This window comes from Gopherus evgoodei, unplaced genomic scaffold (assembly GCF_007399415.2).
Source record: "Gopherus evgoodei ecotype Sinaloan lineage unplaced genomic scaffold, rGopEvg1_v1.p scaffold_49_arrow_ctg1, whole genome shotgun sequence".
Taxonomy (NCBI): domain Eukaryota; kingdom Metazoa; phylum Chordata; order Testudines; family Testudinidae; genus Gopherus; species Gopherus evgoodei.
This window is the reverse complement of record NW_022060070.1, coordinates 400,213-419,585: the sequence shown is the minus strand read 5'-3', so window position 1 is coordinate 419,585 and position 19,373 is coordinate 400,213. Positions and strand designations below refer to the sequence as shown.

The 19,373-nt window shown below is 63.1% G+C and overlaps 2 protein-coding genes and 1 pseudogene across 3 annotated transcripts in view; 2 read left to right on the top strand and 1 right to left on the bottom strand.

Annotated features, from left to right (window-relative positions):
• DNHD1 (dynein heavy chain domain 1) overlaps positions 1-6,262 on the top strand; it is a 210,088-nt gene extending 203,826 nt beyond the window's left edge. The window contains exons 36-37 of the mRNA XM_030546775.1: positions 228-406; positions 6,164-6,262. Coding sequence (XP_030402635.1) covers positions 228-406; positions 6,164-6,187 — 203 coding nt within the window. The 3' untranslated portion in view covers positions 6,188-6,262. The remainder of the gene's footprint in view (positions 1-227; positions 407-6,163) is intronic.
• Positions 6,263-6,282: 20 nt separating this feature from the next.
• LOC115643026 lies at positions 6,283-8,371 on the top strand (annotated as a pseudogene).
• A 74-nt stretch (positions 8,372-8,445) lies between these two features.
• LOC115643023 (F-box/WD repeat-containing protein 7-like) overlaps positions 8,446-19,373 on the bottom strand; it is a 62,188-nt gene continuing 51,260 nt past the window's right edge. For both annotated transcript variants that reach the window (XM_030546784.1, XM_030546785.1), the window contains exons 7-13: positions 19,202-19,325; positions 18,737-18,873; positions 10,471-10,584; positions 10,143-10,324; positions 9,781-10,006; positions 9,136-9,346; positions 8,446-8,968 (exon numbers count right to left, since the gene is read on the bottom strand). In XM_030546784.1, the coding sequence (XP_030402644.1) occupies positions 8,700-8,968; positions 9,136-9,346; positions 9,781-10,006; positions 10,143-10,324; positions 10,471-10,584; positions 18,737-18,873; positions 19,202-19,325 (1,263 nt within the window). In that variant the 3' untranslated portion in view covers positions 8,446-8,699. The remainder of the gene's footprint in view (positions 8,969-9,135; positions 9,347-9,780; positions 10,007-10,142; positions 10,325-10,470; positions 10,585-18,736; positions 18,874-19,201; positions 19,326-19,373) is intronic.

The window sequence follows — 19,373 nt, the reverse complement described above, 5'->3', positions numbered from 1 at the left end:
AGTGGGGCGATTGGGGGGGGGCCTTAGGCCCCCCTCACCACAGGGCCCTGTCCCTTCTCTGCCTCGTCCCCCAAGACCCAGCATTCCTCAGCTGTGACACGCCGGCTCAGCCCACAGCAGCCCCCTGGGCCATCAGTGAGAGGTGTGGGGCTGCTCCTTGAGCCTCTGCCCCACTGTCCCAGGCCCCCTGGGCCCTCACTGCCTGCCCTGGCCTTGTTTCTCTGCAGAGATGGACCACGCGCTCCTGAAGAGCCTGATTGTGATTGACTTGAGCCTCAGCCAGTCAGCCCTGGAGGATCTGCTGCTGGAGGAGGTGCTGCAGGCCGAGAGGCGGGAGGCCCAGACCCATTGGCGCATGCTGCAGCTGAGCATCCTGCAGCTGGAGGACCAGCTGGAGGACACGGAGGTGAGACGGCGCCACTGCCCCAGCATGGAGAACAGCTCTCTCCTGGGACCGGCTCATGCCTCACCCTCCTCTCCGCCAGGCCTGCCTGGCGTGTGCTGGGGCAGCGTGGGACAACCACAGCCCCACCTGCCCCTGCCCCTGCCCCACCTGCCCCAGCCCCACCTGCCCCAGCACGGAGAATGGCTCTCTCCTGGGACCGGCTCACGCCCCCCCTCCTCTCCACCAGGCCTGCCTGGCATGTGCTGGCGCAGCGTGGGATAACCTCAGCCCACCTGCCCCTGCCCCACCTGCTCCAGCCCTCGCGCCACCTGCCCCTGCCCCAGCCCCACCTGCCCCGGCCCCCGTGCCACCTGCTCCTGCCCCTTCTGCCCCTGCCCCTGCCCCAGCCCCACCTGCGGGAGGAGGAGCCAGGAGTCTCAGCTTGTTCTTAGCCACACAGGCATCACTCCCTGGCTGACACTCAGCCTGCCCCCCCGTGATACCTGAGCCCCCCCACTGTGCCCCCCCTGACACCTTACCCCCCAATGACACCTTAGCCCTCACTACGCTCCATGACACCTGCCCCCCCACGGCCCCCATGACACCTGAGCCCCCCAACTCACTGTGACCCCCCGCCCCTGCCCCCGCCCCGCGCAGGAGGAGTTGCTGGAGCTGATTTCGCAGCCGTCGCGTCCCCTGCTGGAGGTGGAGGAGGAGTTCCTGCCCCTTCTGCAGCTGCTGCAAGCCCAGCTTGAGAGCCTGAGCGCCAGTCACCAGCACCTGCTCTCCCTGCGCCAGCACCACCTGGCCGTGCACGCCCAGTACCGGCAAGTGGCGCGCCTGGGGGCGGCGCTGCACCAGGCCCTGCAGCAGGTGTGCCGGCTGCACCCCCAGTACCAGTGCTCCACGGCGAGCTGCCTGGCCGTCGCCCGCAGGGCCCTGCTCACCACCAAGCGCACCGACGGCAGCAAGCAGGAGGCGCTGGCGGCCCGGCTGCTGGAGCTCAGCAAGGGCCTATCCCGCCAGCTGCTGGCCCACGCTCAGCCCCGCCTGCAGGAGCCACACAACCTGCTCCTCAGCTTCCTGGGGGCCCTGGCGCCCCTCCGCCTGACCGGCCAGCTCAGCCCGCTGGACTGGCTGGCCTTCTGCCAGGGGCTGCAGGGGCCTGCAGCGGAGCAGCTGCTGCAGCCAGCCCAGGCGGCAAGGCCGGGCTGGGTGCGCGCGGCAGCCTGGCACGAGTGCGGGCTGCTGGAGTGCCTGCCTGGCTTCCAGGGCCTGCGGGCCTCCCTGGCTGAGAAGGCTGCCCAGTGGCAGGAGTACTTTCGCCTGCCCGCCACGGTGGTGGGCCCTGCCCTGAGCCCCAGCCACGCCCACCTCAGTCTCTTCCAGCGCGCCGTGCTGTGGCGTATCTTCTGCCCTGAGAAGCTGTGCAGCATCCTCCATGACCTCTGCACCTGCCTGCTCGGCCGCCCTATCGCCGAGGACACCAGCTACAGCGCCGCCACCATCTATACCTGCAGCCAAGCCCGCCTGCCCCTGCTCTTCCTCACCCCGCCCTGGGGCTCGCCCGGCATGGCCACACACCCGCTGCACTGGATCCGGCAGATGGCCAAGCAACGGCACTGCGTAAGGCCAGCCCCTGCCGGACGGGGCACCGTGGGGGGAGGGTGGTGCCTGTGCAGGCGTGGTCTGGGGAGCAGCAAGGTCAGGGGGCTGGCAGGCACAGAACAGCTACGGGTGCTGGGCTTGGCCTTGCTGGGTGACTGACCCAAGCAGGCCTGACTCCCCACAGGGCCTGGCCAGCGGTGCTGCCCTGTGGGGAGCTGGGGGGAAGGGCCCTGAGGCCAGGCCGGTGAAACCCGCTTCTTCTGCAGGGGGGCGTCGTCGTCGTCTCCTTGGGCTCCCCAGGCTGCATGCGCCACGTGGGCGAAGCCCTCAGCACCTGCCCCAAGCAGGGCCACTGGCTGGTGCTCAGCAACTGCCACCTCCAGGAGCGGTGGCATCCAGAGGTGCTCACGCAGCTTAGCAAGCTCCAGAGCCCCCCCGAAGGTGAAGGACCCTCGCCCCACCCCTGTGCAACCCCAAATGGTGTCCCACCACGGCCTCCTCCCCTGCGCCCAGCTGCTCCGGGGAGTCGCCTGCCTGCCAGCTACCTCTCAGGCCTGCCCCCCGCCCACAGCTCCCGCCAGCCGCCTCCCAAGCCTGCATCCCCTATCCCTGGACCTCATGGCTGCCCCCCCCCCACAGCTCCTGCCAGCTGTCTCCCAAGCCTGCACCCCCTATCCCTGGACCTCATGGCTGCCCCCCCCCACAGCTCCCGCCAGCCGCCTCCCAGGCCTGCTCCCCCCCCCAGCTCCTGCCAGCCGCCTCCCAGGCCTGCACCCCCCCATCCCAGCCCCTTGCCCCCCCCCACAGCTCCCGCCAGCCGCCTCCCAGGCCTGCACCCCGCAATCCCTGCACCTCATGGCTGCCCCCCCAGCTGCCTCCTGGGCCTGCACCCCCCAATCCCAGCCCGACGGTTTCCCCCCCTGCCCACACAGCTCCCGCCAGCTGCCTCCCATCCCTGCTCCTCCCATCCCCACAGCTCCCGCCAGCCGCCTCCCAGGGCTGCACCCCCCCATCCCAGCCCCTCACGGCTGCCCCCCTTCCCACAGCTCCCACCAGCCGCCTCCTGGGCCTAGAGCTCCCTCCCACCCCCACAGTTCCCTCCAGCCACCTCACAGGCCTGCACCCCCCATTCCTGCATCTCGTGGCTGCCCCCCCAGCTCCCTCCAGTCACCTCCCAGGCCTGCCCCCCACAGCTCCCTCCCAGATCTGCCCCCTCCCACCGCTCACCTGCCGTGTGAGGATTTCTGTGCCTTGGTCTCTTACTGCGGGGCGGGGGGCAGGGGGGGGGAGGCCCCCATGCCACAGCTGGCAGATGTGAAAGGGGATGAGGATTTCTGTGCCTTGGTCTCTTACTGTGGGGTGGGAGGGGGGAAAGGCCCCCGTGCCACAGCTAGCAGATGTGAAAGGGGATGAGGATTTCTGTGCCTTGGTCTCTTACTGTGGGGGGTGGGGAGGAGGCCCCCATGCCACAGCTGGCAGACGTGAAAGGGGATGAGGATTTCTGTGCCTTGGTCTCTTACTGCGGGGGGGGGGGGAGGCCCCCGTGCCACAGCTGGCAGACGTGAAAGGGGATGAGGATTTCTGTGCCTTGGTCTCTTACTGCGGGGGTGGGGGTGGGGGAGGCCCCCATGCCACAGCTGGCAGATGTGAAAGGGGATGAGGATTTCTGTGCCTTGGTCTCTTACTGTAGGGGGGGGGAAGGCCCCCATGCCACAGCTGGCAGATGTGAAAGGGGATGAGGATTTCTGTGCCTTGGTCTCTTACTGTGGGGTGGGAGGGGGGGAAAGGCCCCCGTGCCACAGCTGGCAGACGTGAAAGGGGATGAGGATTTCTGTGCCTTGGTCTCTTACTGTGGGGTGGGAGGGGGGAAAGGCCCCTGTGCCACAGCTGGCAGACGTGAAAGGGGATGAGGATTTCTGTGCCTTGGTCTCTTACTGTGGGGGGGGGGAAGGCCCCCATGCCACAGCTGGCAGACGTGAAAGGGGATGAGGATTTCTGTGCCTTGGTCTCTTACTGCGGGGGTGGGGGGGGAGGCCCCCATGCCACAGCTGGCAGACGTGAAAGGGGATGAGGATTTCTGTGCCTTGGTCTCTTACTGTGAGGGGGGGAGGCCCCCATGCCACAGCTGGCAGATTTGAAAGGGGATGAGGATTTCTGTGCCTTGGTCTCTTACTGCGGGGGAGGGGGGAAGGCCCCCGTGCCACAGCTGGCAGATGTGAAAGGGGATGAGGATTTCTGTGCCTTGGTCTCTTACTGTGGGGTGGGAGGGGGGAAAGGCCCCCGTGCCACAGCTGGCAGATGTGAAAGGGGATGAGCATTTCTGTGCCTTGGTCTCTTACTGCAGGGGGGGGAAGGCCCCCGTGCCACAGCTGGCAGACGTGAAAGGGGATGAGCATTTCTGTGCCTTGGTCTCTTACTGCGGGGGGGGGGGGGAGGCCCCCATGCCACAGCTGGCAGACGTGAAAGGGGATGAGGATTTCTGTGCCTTGGTCTCTTACTGCAGGGGGGGGGGAAGGCCCCCGTGCCACAGCTGGCAGATGTGAAAGGGGATGAGGATTTCTGTGCCTTGGTCTCTTACTGCAGGGGGGGGGAAGGCCCCCGTGCCACAGCTGGCAGATGTGAAAGGGGATGAGGATTTTTGTGCCTTGGTCTCTTACTGCAGGGGGGGGGAAGGCCCCCGTGCCACAGCTGGCAGATGTGAAAGGGGATGAGGATTTCTGTGCCTTGGTCTCTTACTGCGGGGGGGGGGGAGGCCCCCATGCCACAGCTGGCAGACGTGAAAGGGGATGAGGATTTCTGTGCCTTGGTCTCTTACTGCAGGGGGGGGGAAGGCCCCCGTGCCACAGCTGGCAGATGTGAAAGGGGATGAGCATTTCTGTGCCTTGGTCTCTTACTGCGGGGGTGGGGGTGGGGGAGGCCCCCGTGCCACAGCTGGCAGACGTGAAAGGGGATGAGGATTTCTGTGCCTTGGTCTCTTACTGCGGGGGTGGGGGGGGGAGGCCCCCATGCCACAGCTGGCAGACGTGAAAGGGGATGAGGATTTCTGTGCCTTGGTCTCTTACTGCGGGGGTGGGGGGGGGAGGCCCCCATGCCACAGCTGGCAGACGTGAAAGGGGATGAGGATTTCTGTGCCTTGGTCTCTTACTGCGGGGGTGGGGGGGGAGGCCCCCATGCCACAGCTGGCAGACGTGAAAGGGGATGAGGATTTCTGTGCCTTGGTCTCTTACTGCAGGGGAGGGGAAGGCCCCCGTGCCACAGCTGGCAGACGTGAAAGGGGATGAGGATTTCTGTGCCTTGGTCTCTTAATGCGGGGGGGGGGGGAAAGGCCCCCGTGCCACAGCTGGCAGATGTGAAAGGGGATGAGCATTTCTGTGCCTTGGTCTCTTACTGCAGGGGGGGGAAGGCCCCCGTGCCACAGCTGGCAGACGTGAAAGGGGATGAGGATTTCTGTGCCTTGGTCTCTTACTGCGGGGGTGGGGGGGGAGGCCCCCATGCCACAGCTGGCAGACGTGAAAGGGGATGAGGATTTCTGTGCCTTGGTCTCTTACTGTGAGGGGGGGGAGGCCCCCGTGCCACAGCTGGCAGATGTGAAAGGGGATGAGGATTTCTGTGCCTTGGTCTCTTACTGCGAGGGTGGGGGGGAGGCCCCCATGCCACAGCTGGCAGACGTGAAAGGGGATGAGGATTTCTGTGCCTTGGTCTCTTACTGCAGGGGGGGGAAGGCCCCCGTGCCACAGCTGGCAGACGTGAAAAGGGATGAGCATTTCTGTGCCTTGGTCTCTTACTGCAGGGGGGGGGAAGGCCCCCGTGCCACAGCTGGCAGATGTGAAAGGGGATGAGATCCACCCCAAGTTCCGCCTTTGGCTCATCGCTGCAGCTGGTGCCACAGGGCCCGTGCCAGGTGTGTTGGTACCATACTGCGTCTGCCAGACCCGGGCCGTGCCTCCCCTGGCACACGGGGCCCGTTCCCCACAAGGTGGAGAGGGCTGGGGGGGTGAGGCTAAGTCCAAGCCACGTGTGCCTGCCCCACAGGCTGTGGGCGTGGAGTGCTGGGTGTGCGCTCTGGGCAGCAGGGCACAGCCATTAGCCCCTAAGGGGCGTCATGGGGGGGCTGCGTGCGCGTGACCCAGGCTGGAGGCAGCAGCGAGTCAGCCCCATCTGTCTCTGCAGGCGCTGTGCACCGTCATGCCGTGAAGCTGTTCTGCGAGACGCCCCAGGAGCTGAAGAGTATCCTGCTGCGCAGCTACAGCCAGCTGCTGGGCCAGCCGGCATGGGACGCTGCCCCGGAGCGAGGGCTGGCCCTGCTGGTGCTGCACGCTGTGCTGCTGCACCGCCAGCACTACGGCCACCTGGCCCAGGCCCAGCTCTACCCCTGGTGAGTGAGGCCAGGGCGAGCCCTCCCCGTCTCCTGGTGCCTGCATTTCCCTCACTGCCCCAGGGGCTCAGCGCCCGCTGCTCTTCCCCTAGGAGCGAGGCGGAGCTCTTCATGGGCCTGAGGCTGCAGGAACGGCTGGCAAAGGTGGTGGCCAACCCTGAGGAGGCCATGCAGGAGCTGGCAGGTAGGGAGGTGGCCAGATCTCATCCTGCCTCCCAGAAACACTTGGGGCAGAAGCTGCACCCACCCCTGCCCTAGCCCAGCCACTGGCTGGAGGCTCAGCCCGCAGTGGCCCAGAGCTCAGGCCAGCTGGACCCCAGCCTGCGGGTCAGGCCCGTGACAGTTCCTCGCTGTTTCAGGGTCGATTCTCTACGGCGGCTACATCCTGGATGCTGGGGACGCAGGGGCTGTGCAGAGTTTGAGCCAGCAGTGCTTATGCAGCGCCTCACACCTGCTGCCCCCCCGGGGGGTGAAGACTCTCCTCACTGCCCTCGTCAGAGACTCCGACCCGGGTAAGGAAGTGCCCCTGCTGCCAGTCTGACCCCTGGGCTGCAAGGAGCCCTTGATGGCGCTGCAGGGACACAGGCCCCGGGCTGTGACTGACTGTAGCTTTCTGCCCCCAGCTCTGGAGGAGGAGGACGTGATCGCAGACACCCGGGCTCGCATGCAGCAGCTCCCGGGCCCAGCAGACCCAGCCTCCTGTGGGCTGTCCGAGGGCCTCCAGCAGCAGCTGCTGGAGAGCCAGAGCCAGAGCCTGCTCGCAGACCTGCTGCGGTCCCAGGACCTCTGGCAGTCACCCCCCCCGCCAAGCACCCAGCAGGAGGTCCTGGGGCAGCTGGTGCAGCAGGGACTGGAGATGGTGCAGGCGCTGCAGGATGCGCTGCAGCAGCGAGGCTGGGAGGTGGGGGCCAGAGGGCGCCTCCCAGGGGGGCGCTCACGGCCAAAGCCCCGGCCCCTGCTTCGCTTCCTGCTGGAGGAGTGTGGCAGCTTCCTGGCCCTGCTGCAGCAGGTGGGCCAGGACCTGCGCTGCACCCAGGAGCAGCTGAAGGGGCGGCCCTGCCAGTCCCCGCGCTGCGCCACCATCCTGCGGGCACTGGAGGGGGGACGCCTCCCCCGCCCCTGGCTGCCCTACGCACCCACGGGCCCCCAGGACCCAAGCAGCTGGCTGCAGACACTCAAGTGTCGCTGCCACCTGCTGTGCGGGTACCTGGGGGCGGTGGCTGGGCAGCCTGTGCCGCTCTATCACCTCTCTGCCTTCCAGTACCCACGGCGCCTCCTGCTGGCACTGCTCCAGGAAGCAGCCCGGGCCGAGAGGCAGGACCTGGACCACTACCACCTGGACCAACAGGTAATGCCGCCCCTCAGGCGCGCAGGGCAGCTTGCTGCTCCTGGGAAAACCCCTTGGGTCCCTGCCCAGTGCCAGTACCAGTACCAGTCCCCCTGATCCAACGCTGCTCTTCCAGGTGCTGTCCGGCCTGCTACCGCCCAGCTCCCCGCCCGAGAGAGGGCTCTACCTGACCGGCCTGGAGCTGCGCAATGCCCTGTGGGACACACGCTCAGCCCTGCTCCAGGAGACGCTCTCGCCCCAGCCCTGCCTGCTGCCCCCAGTCTGGGTGCAGGCCGTGCGGGAGGCCTGGCATCCTCACAGGCCCAACGCCTCCCTGCCACAGTACAGCTGCCCCATCTACCTGGGCCTGCCCCAGCAGCCTGTGTGCTTGAGTAGCCAGCGGGCTCTGATGCACCTGGCACTGCCCTGCAAGATGCCCCCTGCCCTGTGTGCCCACCGCCGAGTGCACATTGTCAGCACGCTGCCTGGCCTGGAATAAGGAGAGGAGAGCGCTGGTGTGTGGGACCAACAGCCACAGGCCATTGCACTGGCACCAAGGGGCCCCCACACTCCGCGCAGCCCCATGAGGGCTCGGGTCACCTGCAGGAAGCACGCAGCATGGCTCTGGGACTGCCAGGGAACAGGCTGCAGCTGCAGCCGGCCCCCCATGGGCCCCTTGGGGGAGAGGTCACCCCCCTGGAAGATACTCAAGGAGCGGAGTTCGTGCAGCTTCCCACGCACAGCCCCAGGTACAGAAATAAATTGATATATTAGTGTGTACAAAACATGCTGCATTCCCTCTGTCCAGGCCCCGGCTGTGCAGGGCCCTCCCTGCCAGTCCCAACCCGAGGGCTCTTGCACATATAAATAAGGCGGAGGCAGGCTGGAGACAGTATTTACAGCCCTGCAGAGGGGCTGAGGCCTGCTCCGGGGCCTGCCCTGCAGAGCCCAGCTGCTGTGCCCGGCCTGCGGAATCCTCCATCCCATCCCGACTTGGCTGGGGCTCATTTCAGGTCAACGTCGAAGTCCAGCACCAGCAGCTTGGTCTCCTCGGTGCCGTTGCGGCTGCCCACAGCACACACCAGCTTTGTGTTGGAGGCGCGAATGCGCCACACCACGCCGCCACTGCCCCCACTCTCCAGGGCCACCAGGTTGCGCACAAACTCGCCCGTCTTGAGATCCCAGAGCTTGACGGTGCCGTCATCCGAGCTGGTCACCACGAACTTGGAGCTGAACTGGAGGCAGGTGACGGCGCTCTGGTGCTTGCTGGGCCCTGGGGGAAACGCACTATTAACGCCTAGTGGGGGGCCCACGCAGTGAACCTAACTGCACCCCCGCTGCCTGGGTCTGAGTCACGCCCCAGCAGTATCTGCCCCCGTCCCAGCCCCAGCCAGGCACAGAGTCGCCCATGCGCTGGCTGCTGGCCCCCGCCCCACTCACCCTGCAGCGTCTGCAAGCACTGCCCTGTCTTGATGTCCCAGATCTTGACGGTAGAATCTGCATTGCCCGAGACCAGGATGTTGTCCCGCAGCTCCATGCCACTGGTGAGCGACTGGTGCCCCATCAGCGTGTGCAGGCAGTTACCACTCTCCATGTCCCACACGCGGATCGACGTGTCCAGGGAGCCACTCACAATGTGCGTCCCGTCAAACTGCCCAGAGAGAGAGGGGCTCAGCCATGGGCCCTCCCCCAGTGCTGCCCCTCCAGCAGGCAACCCGGGAGGGTGGCACAGCCTGCATGTGCATCCTGCAGGGAGCACACCCTGCTGGTGTGACAGGGAGCGTTCTCGCCTGGGGGCAGGGTCTCAGCGGGAGCAGGGCCTGAGCAGGGGGCAGTGTCTGGGCAGGGCCTCACCTAGGGACAAGGTCTGGGCAGGGGCTCGCCTGGGGGCAGGGCTGGGCAAGGTCTCACCTAGGGGCGAGGCCAGGGCAGGGGGCAGGGCCTTGGCAGTACCTGGGCAGGGTCTCACCAGGGCAGGGCCTGGATAGGGGGCGGGGTCTCACCTGGGGGCAGGGGCAGGGCCTGGGCAGGGTCTCACCTGGGGGCAGGGTCTAGGCAGGGGGCGGGGCCCGGGCAGGGTCTCACCTGCAGGGAATAGACGCGGTTGGTGTGGCCCTGCAGGGTGTGGATGCAGCTCTCGCTCTCCGGGTCCCACACCTTCACCGTGTAGTCGTAGGCCCCGCTCACCACTTTGTGCCCGTCGTACTGGACGCAGCGCACGGCAGCCACGTGCCCCATCAGCACGTGCAGACACTGCCCTGTCTCGATGTCCCAGAGGCGCAGCGTGGCGTCCCGAGAGCCGCTCACCACCCTGCGGAGCACAGGCACGCTGAGGGCAGCAGGAGCCCAGCCATGCCCATTGCTGCCCCCCAGGCCCAGCAGCCCCACCTGGGTTGGGTCACTCCACCCAGCCCACCCCTGGCCCTGCGGCCCCACCCCAGGGTTACCTGGTCCCGTGCAGGTGCATGCAGCGCACGGTGGACGTGTGTCCGTACAGCGTGTGCACACACTCGCCCGTGTCCGCGTTCCACACCTTCAGCGTCCGGTCCGTGGAGCCGCTGATGACGATGTTGTCCCTCATCTGGGAGGACCAGACGCCCCCCGTGTGACCCACCAGGGTCTGCACACACTGCAGAGAGCAGGACAGAGTCAGGGGTGCCACAGAGGGAGCCCACTGCCCGAGGCTACCCCCAGCCCTCTGCAGAGGGAGCAGACGCCCCATTTGGACCAGCAGCGGGGGGCTGCTCAGCCACCCCCAGGCTAGGCCGGGCTCACCTCGCCGGTGACGGCCGACCAGACCTTCAGCGTGTTGTCGTCGGAGCCACTGACAATGCGGTTGCCACAGAACTGCAGGCAGGTGATGACGTGGTCATCGTGTCCCTTCAGGACCTGCGGAGGGAAGAGCAGGTAACGAGGGAGCCGGCCCAGACGGACCTCCCCCACCAAAGGAAATGATCTTGGCCTGGAGGCAGTGTCTACCCCGCCCCCCGGCCCCCCCACTGACCCCGACAGCTCGTGTCTAACCCCCCCACTAACCCCCCACACTAGCCCCGACAGCTTGTGTCTAACCCTACCTCCCGCACTGACCCCACAGCTTTGGTCTAACCCCCCCCTGCCCCCCCCAATGACCCCGACAGCTCGTGTCTAACCCCACTGGCCCCCCGCACTGACTCCGACAGCTCGTGTCTCACCCCCTGCCCCCGCCCCCAATGACCCTGACAGCTTGCATCTCACGCCCGGCCCCCCGCCCCCGTACTGACCCCAACAGCTCATGTCTACCTCCCCCCCGCCCTGACTCCCCCCCCGGCTCCCTCCACACTGACCCCGACAGCTTGTGTCTCATCCCCCCAGCTCCCCCTGCACTGACCCCCCTGCTCCCCCGACACTGACCCTAACAGCTCGTGTCTCATCCCCCCAGCTCCTCCCGCATGGACCTCCCCTGGTTCCCCCCACACTGACCCCGACAGCTTGTGTGTCACCCCCCCGCACTGACCCCGACAGCTTGTGTCTCATCCCCCCAGCTCCCCCGACACTGACCCTAACAGCTCGTGTCTCATCCCCCCAGCTCCCCCTGCACTGACCCCCCTGCTCCCCCGACACTGACCCTAACAGCTCGTGTCTCATCCCCCCAGCTCCCCCTGCACTGACCCCCCTGCTCCCCCGACACTGACCCTAACAGCTCGTGTCTCATCCCCCCGGCTCCCCCCGCATGGACCTCCCCTGGTTCCCCCCACACTGACCCTGACAGCTCGTGTGTCACCCCCCCGGCTCCCCCCGCATGGACCTCCCCTGCTCCCCCCACACTGACCCCGACAGCTTGTGTGTCACCCCCCCGCACTGACCCTGACAGCTCATGTCTCACCCCCCACACTGACCCCGACAGCTTGTGTCTAACCCCCCCACCCCGCACTGACCCCGACAGCTTGTGTCTCATCCCCCCAGCTCCCCCTGCACTGACCCCCCTGCTCCCCCGACACTGACCCTAACAGCTCGTGTCTCATCCCCCCGGCTCCCCCCGCATGGACCTCCCCTGGTTCCCCCCGCACTGACCCTGACAGCTCGTGTCTCATCCCCCCGGCTCCCCCTGCACTGACCCCAACGGCTCATGTCTCACCCCCCACACCGACCCCGACAGCTTGTGTGTCACCCCCCCGCACTGACCCCAACGGCTCATGTCTCACTCCCCACACCGACCCCGACGGCTTGTGTCCAGAGCTGGCTGCAGAGAGACCTGGGCTGGCACCGAGCCACCAAGAGATGGGGAATCTGCCACGGCTGTGGCAGTTAGTCTCAGGGTTGGATACTGGGGCCTTATTTCCAATGAATTTGTCTGGCTGCAGCTTGCAGCCGTGGTCATTGTTGGTGTCATCAGGGCCGTGTAGAGGGGAAAACCCCTCCCTGGCCCTACGCACGGCTCGCTGTGTGCATGCCAGGGCCACATTTGCGCACAGCGTTGCACAAGGAGCTCCCTAGACTCTGAGCGTTCCTGCTTTCCAGGACAGTCCCCAGGCTGTAGGAGTAGCCGGCACTCCCTGGGCCGCACGAAAACTCCTTTGAACGGTCCCCGCTTCCCAAGAGAGCCAGTCACTCTGACTGCCCGGCTCGCCTCTGCAGCTCTGCCACCCACACGTCCTACTGGCAGTCATTTCACACGTTTCCAGATCACAATGAAAACGCTGAACCGGGCTGAGCAGCACCACACTAGAACACCCCATGGGTACATCTGAAGAAGTGGCTTTTTTACCTACGAAAGCTTATGCCCAAATAAATCTGTTAGTCTTTAAGGTGCCATCAGACTCCTTGTTGTTTGTGTGCATACAGACTAACACGGCTACAGCAATATTTGAGCCCATGGGATGGCAATTCCCCACTGCCTGCCAGTCCTTCCCCCACTGCAGGGGTCCCCAACACGGTGCCCGTGGATGCCATGGCGCCCACAGGGACATCTAAATGCACCTGCGTCCTGGCTGGCGGTCGAGCATCGAATTTCAGCGGATGCTCGACCGCCACCACGGTCCTTCATCTGGCACCTGCCAGACAAAAATGAGTGTGCTCTGCTGACAGATGGCACAGAGCATCACGAACCACCACCAGCTCCAGCCACTCACGGGCTAAGGTTCTTCTTCGAGTGATTGCTCATATCCATTCCAGTTAGGTGTGCGCGCACCACGTGCACGTTCGTCGGAAGACTTTTTTACCCTAGCAACACTCGGCAGGGCGCTCCCTGGAGTGGCGCCGCTATGGCACCAAATATATACCCCTGCCAACCCAGCCACCCATCACTTCCTTCTTAGCACCCGTGTTGGTCGTTGGAACAGTGGAGCACAGCTTAGCTGACCTCCACTTCCCTAGCTACTCGTAGTTTTCTTGTTCTTTATCGTGTATATAGTTGTAATCCTTTTTATATAGTTATAATTAGCGTATTTGTTTATAGCATAGTTAGTCCACTATAGTTAGAGGGGTTCAGGGATTAGCCCCTTCCCCGCACCCGGTGCTGGGGCCCATGCCCGGCTCATTGGGTTTCAAACCGTGCTCAGCCTGTCATAAGCCGATGCTAACAGGAGATCCACACAACTCCTGTCTGAAGTGCCTGAGAGAATCGCATCTAACAGCTAAGTGCCTCATCTGCAAGGCTTTCAAGCCATGAACAAAAAAAGACCGGGACATCAGACTTAAACAGCTCCTCATGGAGGCGGCTCTCACCCCTCCACCCTTGGCACCGAGCACTGGCCAGTCAACTAGCAGAAGCGCCTCCTCGGCACCGGACCGCGACGGTACTGTCAAAGCCTCTCGGCACTGGCCGTCGCCGGCACCAAAGTCGGCTCCACGCCGCTCCCTCTCCCCGAGGTCGAGAAAGGCTAAGACTCCTGCTACCTCTGTGCCGCCCGCACCGCAGCCAGAGAGCGTGTCTAAGTTGGATCGCCTGGCACCGACACCTGCCGTGGCACTGAGAACGTCGGCACCGTCGATTCCAGTCCCACAAGGGCCGTTGAGTCTGGCGCCTGTTAGCTCCCCGGTGCGGGCCGTGGTAGAGCTGACTATACCAGCCACGCTGGAGGCATTCTCAGCGGCGAGGGATCTGATTGCCTTGACAGAGTCGACACTGCCTCCACCCCCGGCACCGCCGGTGCGGGTAATACAATCAATCGGCAAACCGGCCTTGATAAGATCATCCTCTGTCGGCACAGCGGACCGGCACCGCTCACAATAGCAGTGCTGCAGACGTTCCAGGTCCAGATGGCACTCCTGCTCCTGAGGCCGCTCGCAGTCCTGGCACCGTTCCCCTCCTCGGTACCAGTCGAACTAGCGGCACCAGTCGGCATTCTGTTTGCCGGCCTGCTACTCTCGGCACCGTTCCAGCTCTCGGCACTGCTCCAGGCACCATGTCTCTCGTAGCCGATCACGATGCGAGCTTCGAGATCTCGGTCGACCTCCTGGCACCGCTCTGGTCGCAGGTCCCGATCTCGCTCCCAGTACTGATATGCTTCCCGGCACCGGTTTCCGATACACAGTAGAACAAGGTCTCCTGGAACCTTTGCCCAGGGCTTCTCCGTGCCTCCATGGCCATCCAGACACACTTCAGTGTCGTCCCACGTGGACAGCTACTATGCTCAAGACCGTGATTCAGATGTGCCCGCTGGAGTTTTTCAAGAGGCCCAGACCCAGGACCAAGGCCCACATCAGTGGTCCTTTTGGACGTCTTAGGCGTACCACCAGGCCCAAGGTGCTCCAATAGTTCTGTCCCGCTCGGCTCCATCAGAGCACCGGGCACCAGAGGCTACAGCTACCCGTCCTCCTCTGGCCGGAACGGAGAAAGCACTAGTTCACCCATCGGTCTCCCCAGTACCGCTGGAGCAGGAGGCGGTCCAAGACCAGGAGGGCACACAGGACCCGCTCGTCCCTGGGATTTCCTCTTCTTCCTCTCCGGATGAGGTGGTGGCAGGAACATCCTCCTCGGGCCCTCCTCCAATCGACCTCAGAGCCCAACAGGACCTCCTCAGGAGGGTAGCACTCAACATGAACCTCCAGGTGGAGGAGGTCCTGGAGGTCGAGGACCCTGTTGTGAGCATTCTGTCGGCAGATACCCCCACCAGAGTGGCCCTACCTTTTATCAGGACCATCCAAGCCAATGCCAACACCTTATGGCAATCCCCAGCCTCCATCCCTCCTGCGACAAAGGGAGTCGAGCGTAAATACATGGTACCCTCTAGGGGGTACGAATATTTGTATGTCCACCCTCCTCCCTGCTCATTAGTTGTTCAATCCGTCAATGAGAGGGAGCGCCATGGCCAACAGGCGCCAGCCCCGAAGTCAAAAGAGGCTAGGCGAATGGACCTACTCGGCCGCAAAGTTTATTCAGCAGGCGCCCTACAGCTCCGGATGGCAAATCAGCAAGCTCTGCTGAGTTGCTATAATTATAACACCTGGGCAGAGGTGGGTAGGTTCAAAGAGCTAGTTCCCCAAGACTCCCACCAGGAATTCGCTGCCTTCTTGGAGGAAGGGAAAAAGGTGGCCAGAACTTCCCTCCAGGCTTCGCTAGATGCGGCCTACTCAGCAGCCAGGACCCTGGCCTCGAGTGTCCCCATGAGACGCATCTCCTGGCTACAGGTTTCCAACCTCCCACTGGAGCTGCAGTATACCATCCAAGATTTACCCTTCGATGGTAAAGGTCTCTTCTCAGAAAAGACCAACCCTAGACTGCAGAGCCTGAAGGACAATCGAGTTGTCATGCGTTCTTTAGGCATGCATATACCCGTGACCCAACGCAGGCCTTTCCGTCCCCAGACTCACCGCCCGTACTTTATGCCTCAAAATAGACAAGACTTTGGCAGACAGCGCGGGCGGGGTGGGCGTAGACACCAGTCAGGACCCCAATAGGGCCAAAACCAAGGTCCCTCCAAACCACCAGCGGGACCTAAGTCTGCCTTTTGAAGGTACGCCCGAGGACGGCGTTCTAGTTTCAGGCCAGGATCTATTCCTCCCTTTCTCCAACCGTCTTTCCTACTTCCTCCGGGCGTGGTCCCAGATAACCGCAGACCTCTGGGTCCTACGCACGGTGAAACACGGATACCACCTCCAATTTGTTTCAACCCCGCCTTCCCACCCTCCAACCCAGTCCCTCTTCAGGGACCTCTCTCACGAGCAATTCCTCCTGCAAGAGGTGCGGAAGCTCCTCACCATGGGAGCAATAGAGGAGGTGCCAAAAGACGAAAAGGGCAAGGGGTTTTACTCCCATTATTTCCTGATCCCCAAGTCAAAGGGCGGCCTCAGGCCTATCCTAGGCCTGCGAGGATTCAACAAGTTTATGATAAGCATGGTCTCCTTGGGGACCATTATCCCGTCCTTGGATCCTGGAGACTGGTATGCTGCCCTCGATATGAAGGACGCGTACTTTCACATCGCCATTTTTCCTCCACACAGGAGGTATCTTCGCTTCGTAGCCAACTGTCAGCACTTCCACTTTACGGTCCTCCCCTTTGGCCTTTCCACGGCCCCAAGGGTGTTTACGAAGTGTATGGCCGTAGCCGCCGCACACCTCTGCTGACGTCGGACACGTATTCCCGTATCTGGACGATTGGCTCATCAGAGGAACCTTCGAGACACAAGTCACACAACAAGTGGGCGTTGTCAGGGACCTATTCACACATCTAGGCCTGATGATCAATATGGAAAAATCCACTCTGGTTCCCACACAGAGGTTAGACTTCATAGGAGCTACCCTGGACTCCGGTCCAGCCAAGGCCTACTTACCACAGCCGCGGTTCCAGGCAATGACAACAATCATCTGAGGTCTACAGAACTTCCCGATGACCTCGGCTTGCACTTGTCTCGGTCTCCTAGGTCACATGGCTGCCTGCACATTCGTGACCAAATACGCCAGGCTCCACCTCTGTCCTCTCCAAACTTGGCTCAACTCGGTATACCGTCCGGACAGAGACCCAATAGACACAATAGTTATCATTCCCCCGAGCACTCTAGCCTCCCTAGACTGGTGGCTGACCCCCTCCCTAGTGTGTGCGGGGCTACCGTTCCACCCACCGCAACCCTCACTGTCCCTGACAACAGATGCGTCATCTCTCAGCTGGGGGGCTCACCTCGGACGCCTTCATACTCAAGGCCTCTGGTCATCGCAGGAACTGGCGCTTCACATAAATGTCCGAGAGCTGAGAGCAGTCCGCCTGGTGTGCCAGGCGTTTCAGCAACATTTACACGGCCGTTGTGTCTCAGCGTTCACAGACAACACAATGGCCATACATTACATAAACAAACAGGGAGGGACTTGATCTTTCCCCCTTTGTCAGGAGACCATCCAACTCTGGGACTTCTGCATAGCCCACTTGATAGACCTGGTAGTGTCCTTTCTCCCAGGGGTTCGGAACACTCTGGCGGATCGACTGAGCAAATCCTTCCTGTGTCACGAATGGTCGATACGGCCAGACGTTATTCATTCGGTTTTTCAGAAGTGGGGATTTACGCCTCCCGTGCGAACAGGAAATGCCAGATGTTCTGCTCCTTCCAGGGTCTTTCACCGGGATTGATCTTGGACACATTCTTAATGTCGTGGAAGCACCGGTTGCTTTATGCCTTCCCACCGTTCCCGCTGGTAAACAAGGTCCTGCTAAAACTCTGCAGGGACAGAGCGCACCTAATCATGATTGCGCCTTCTTTGAGGGTACACTTGGCGGCCATCTCCACATTCCACCCAGGAGAGAATGGCTGCTCCGTGTTCTTGCACCCTATAGTTACTAGGTTTCTCAAGGGTCTGGAGCGCCTATACCCCCAAGTACGCCGCACCGCCCCTACCTGGGACCTCAACCTAGTCCTAAACAGACTTATGCTTCCACCATTTGAGCCGTTGGCAACTTGCTCACTGCTATACCTGTCCTGGAAGACAGTTTTCCTTGTAGCCATTACATCGGCCAGACGAGTCTCCGAGCTTCGAGCGCTCACGATGGACCCACCGTATACTGTCTTTCACAAGCATAAGGTGCAGTTGCGACCACATCCAGCGTTTCTCCCTAAAGTGGTATCGGCCTTCCATACCAATCAGGACATCTTCCTTCCGGTCTTCTTCCCGAAGCTGCATTCATCTCGATGGGAACAACAATTACATTCCCTAGATGTCCGTAGGGCGTTCGCATTTTATATCGATCGGACGAAGCCCTTCCGTAAATCCCCCCAACTCTTCGTTGCAGTGGCCGACCGGATGAAGGGCCTACCTGTCTCCTCCCAGAGGATCTCCTCGTGGGTGATGGCGTGCATCTGCACGTGCTATGACTTGGCTCATGCTCCCTCGGGCCACCTCACCGCACATTCTACCAGGGCTCAGGCTTCATCTGCTGCCTTCCTGGCTCATGTACCAATCCAGGAAATATGTCGCGCAGCTACCTGGTCTTCGGTCCACACCTTTGCTTAGCACTATGCTCTGGTCCAACTGTCCAGAGATGATGCAGCCTTTGGCTCAGCGGTTCTGCACTCTGCCACATCTCACTCCGACCCCACCACCTAGGTAAGGCTTGGGAATCACCTAACTGGAATGGATGTGTCATTCTCCTGTTGCTCCTGGCCATTAATTGCTTTTGCTCCCTGTACCCAATCTGTGCACCTCAGATCCTGCTCCACTCGAGGTGTGTTGCTCATATCCATTCCAAACCCGCCCTCCTTCCCCTCTGTCGGAGCAGCCGGCAAGAAGGACCTGAAGGGCCGTTGGGTCAGCAGGTGTATATATTCACCGCCATAGCGGCGCCACTCCAGCGGGCGCCCAGCCGACCCACCGATTGTTGCTAGGGTAAAAATCTCCGACGAACGTGCACGCAGCGCGTGCACACCTAACTGGAATGGATATGAGCCACACATCTCGAAGAACAAGAGTTACAAAGGTGAGTAACTGTCTTTTTCTGTTTTCTCCTGTTGCTCCTGGCCATTAATTGCTTTTGCTCCCTGTACCCAATCTGTGCACCTCAGATCCTGCTCCATGCTGCCCACTTGGGGGGGCATGCTGGCAGGGGCTCTGAGCAGGGGATGGCTTACACCCACCCACCTTGGGAGCTCTGAGTTCTCCGCTGCGCCAGTTCATGTCGATTTTGTGCTGCCGCATGAAGGCGAATTTCCAGGGGCTGTACATGAAGCCGGGACTCAGCAGGCGCCGCTTCCGCAGGTTCAGGGGCTCCTCGATGCCTGTGGCGGGACGGCAGAGAGATGTGGGGCGCAGGACTCCCCCAGGGGCACTGGACTCTCCCAGGGACACAGGATTCCCCTAGGGGCACCACATTCTCCCAGGGGCACCGCACTCCACAGGGGCTGCGCTGCCCTCTCCGGTAGGAGACCAGGGCACCAGGGAGCTTGGGCAGGCAGCAGGAGGGGCCAGGCTGGGAGCCTCAGGGCAGGGGCGGCTCCTGCAGGAGTGGGTGCCAGGAGCCTGTAGGGCCCAGATCCACTTTGCCTCCCGCAGGCAGAGGGAGTGGCTTGGCAGGAGGCGGGGCCTGGAAGGGGGCGGAGCTCCTACCTTCCTCCCTGCACTTCTCCCTCCACAGCAGGTTGTCCTCAGCCAGGACCCTCCAGTAGCGGCAGGTCTGGGCAGCGCGGAGCAGGTCCCGGGGCTCCAGGAAGGACAGGACGTAGAGCGCCAGCTGCACACAGGGGGCAGGTCAGGGGCCGTCACTGGGCCCATGGCCCCC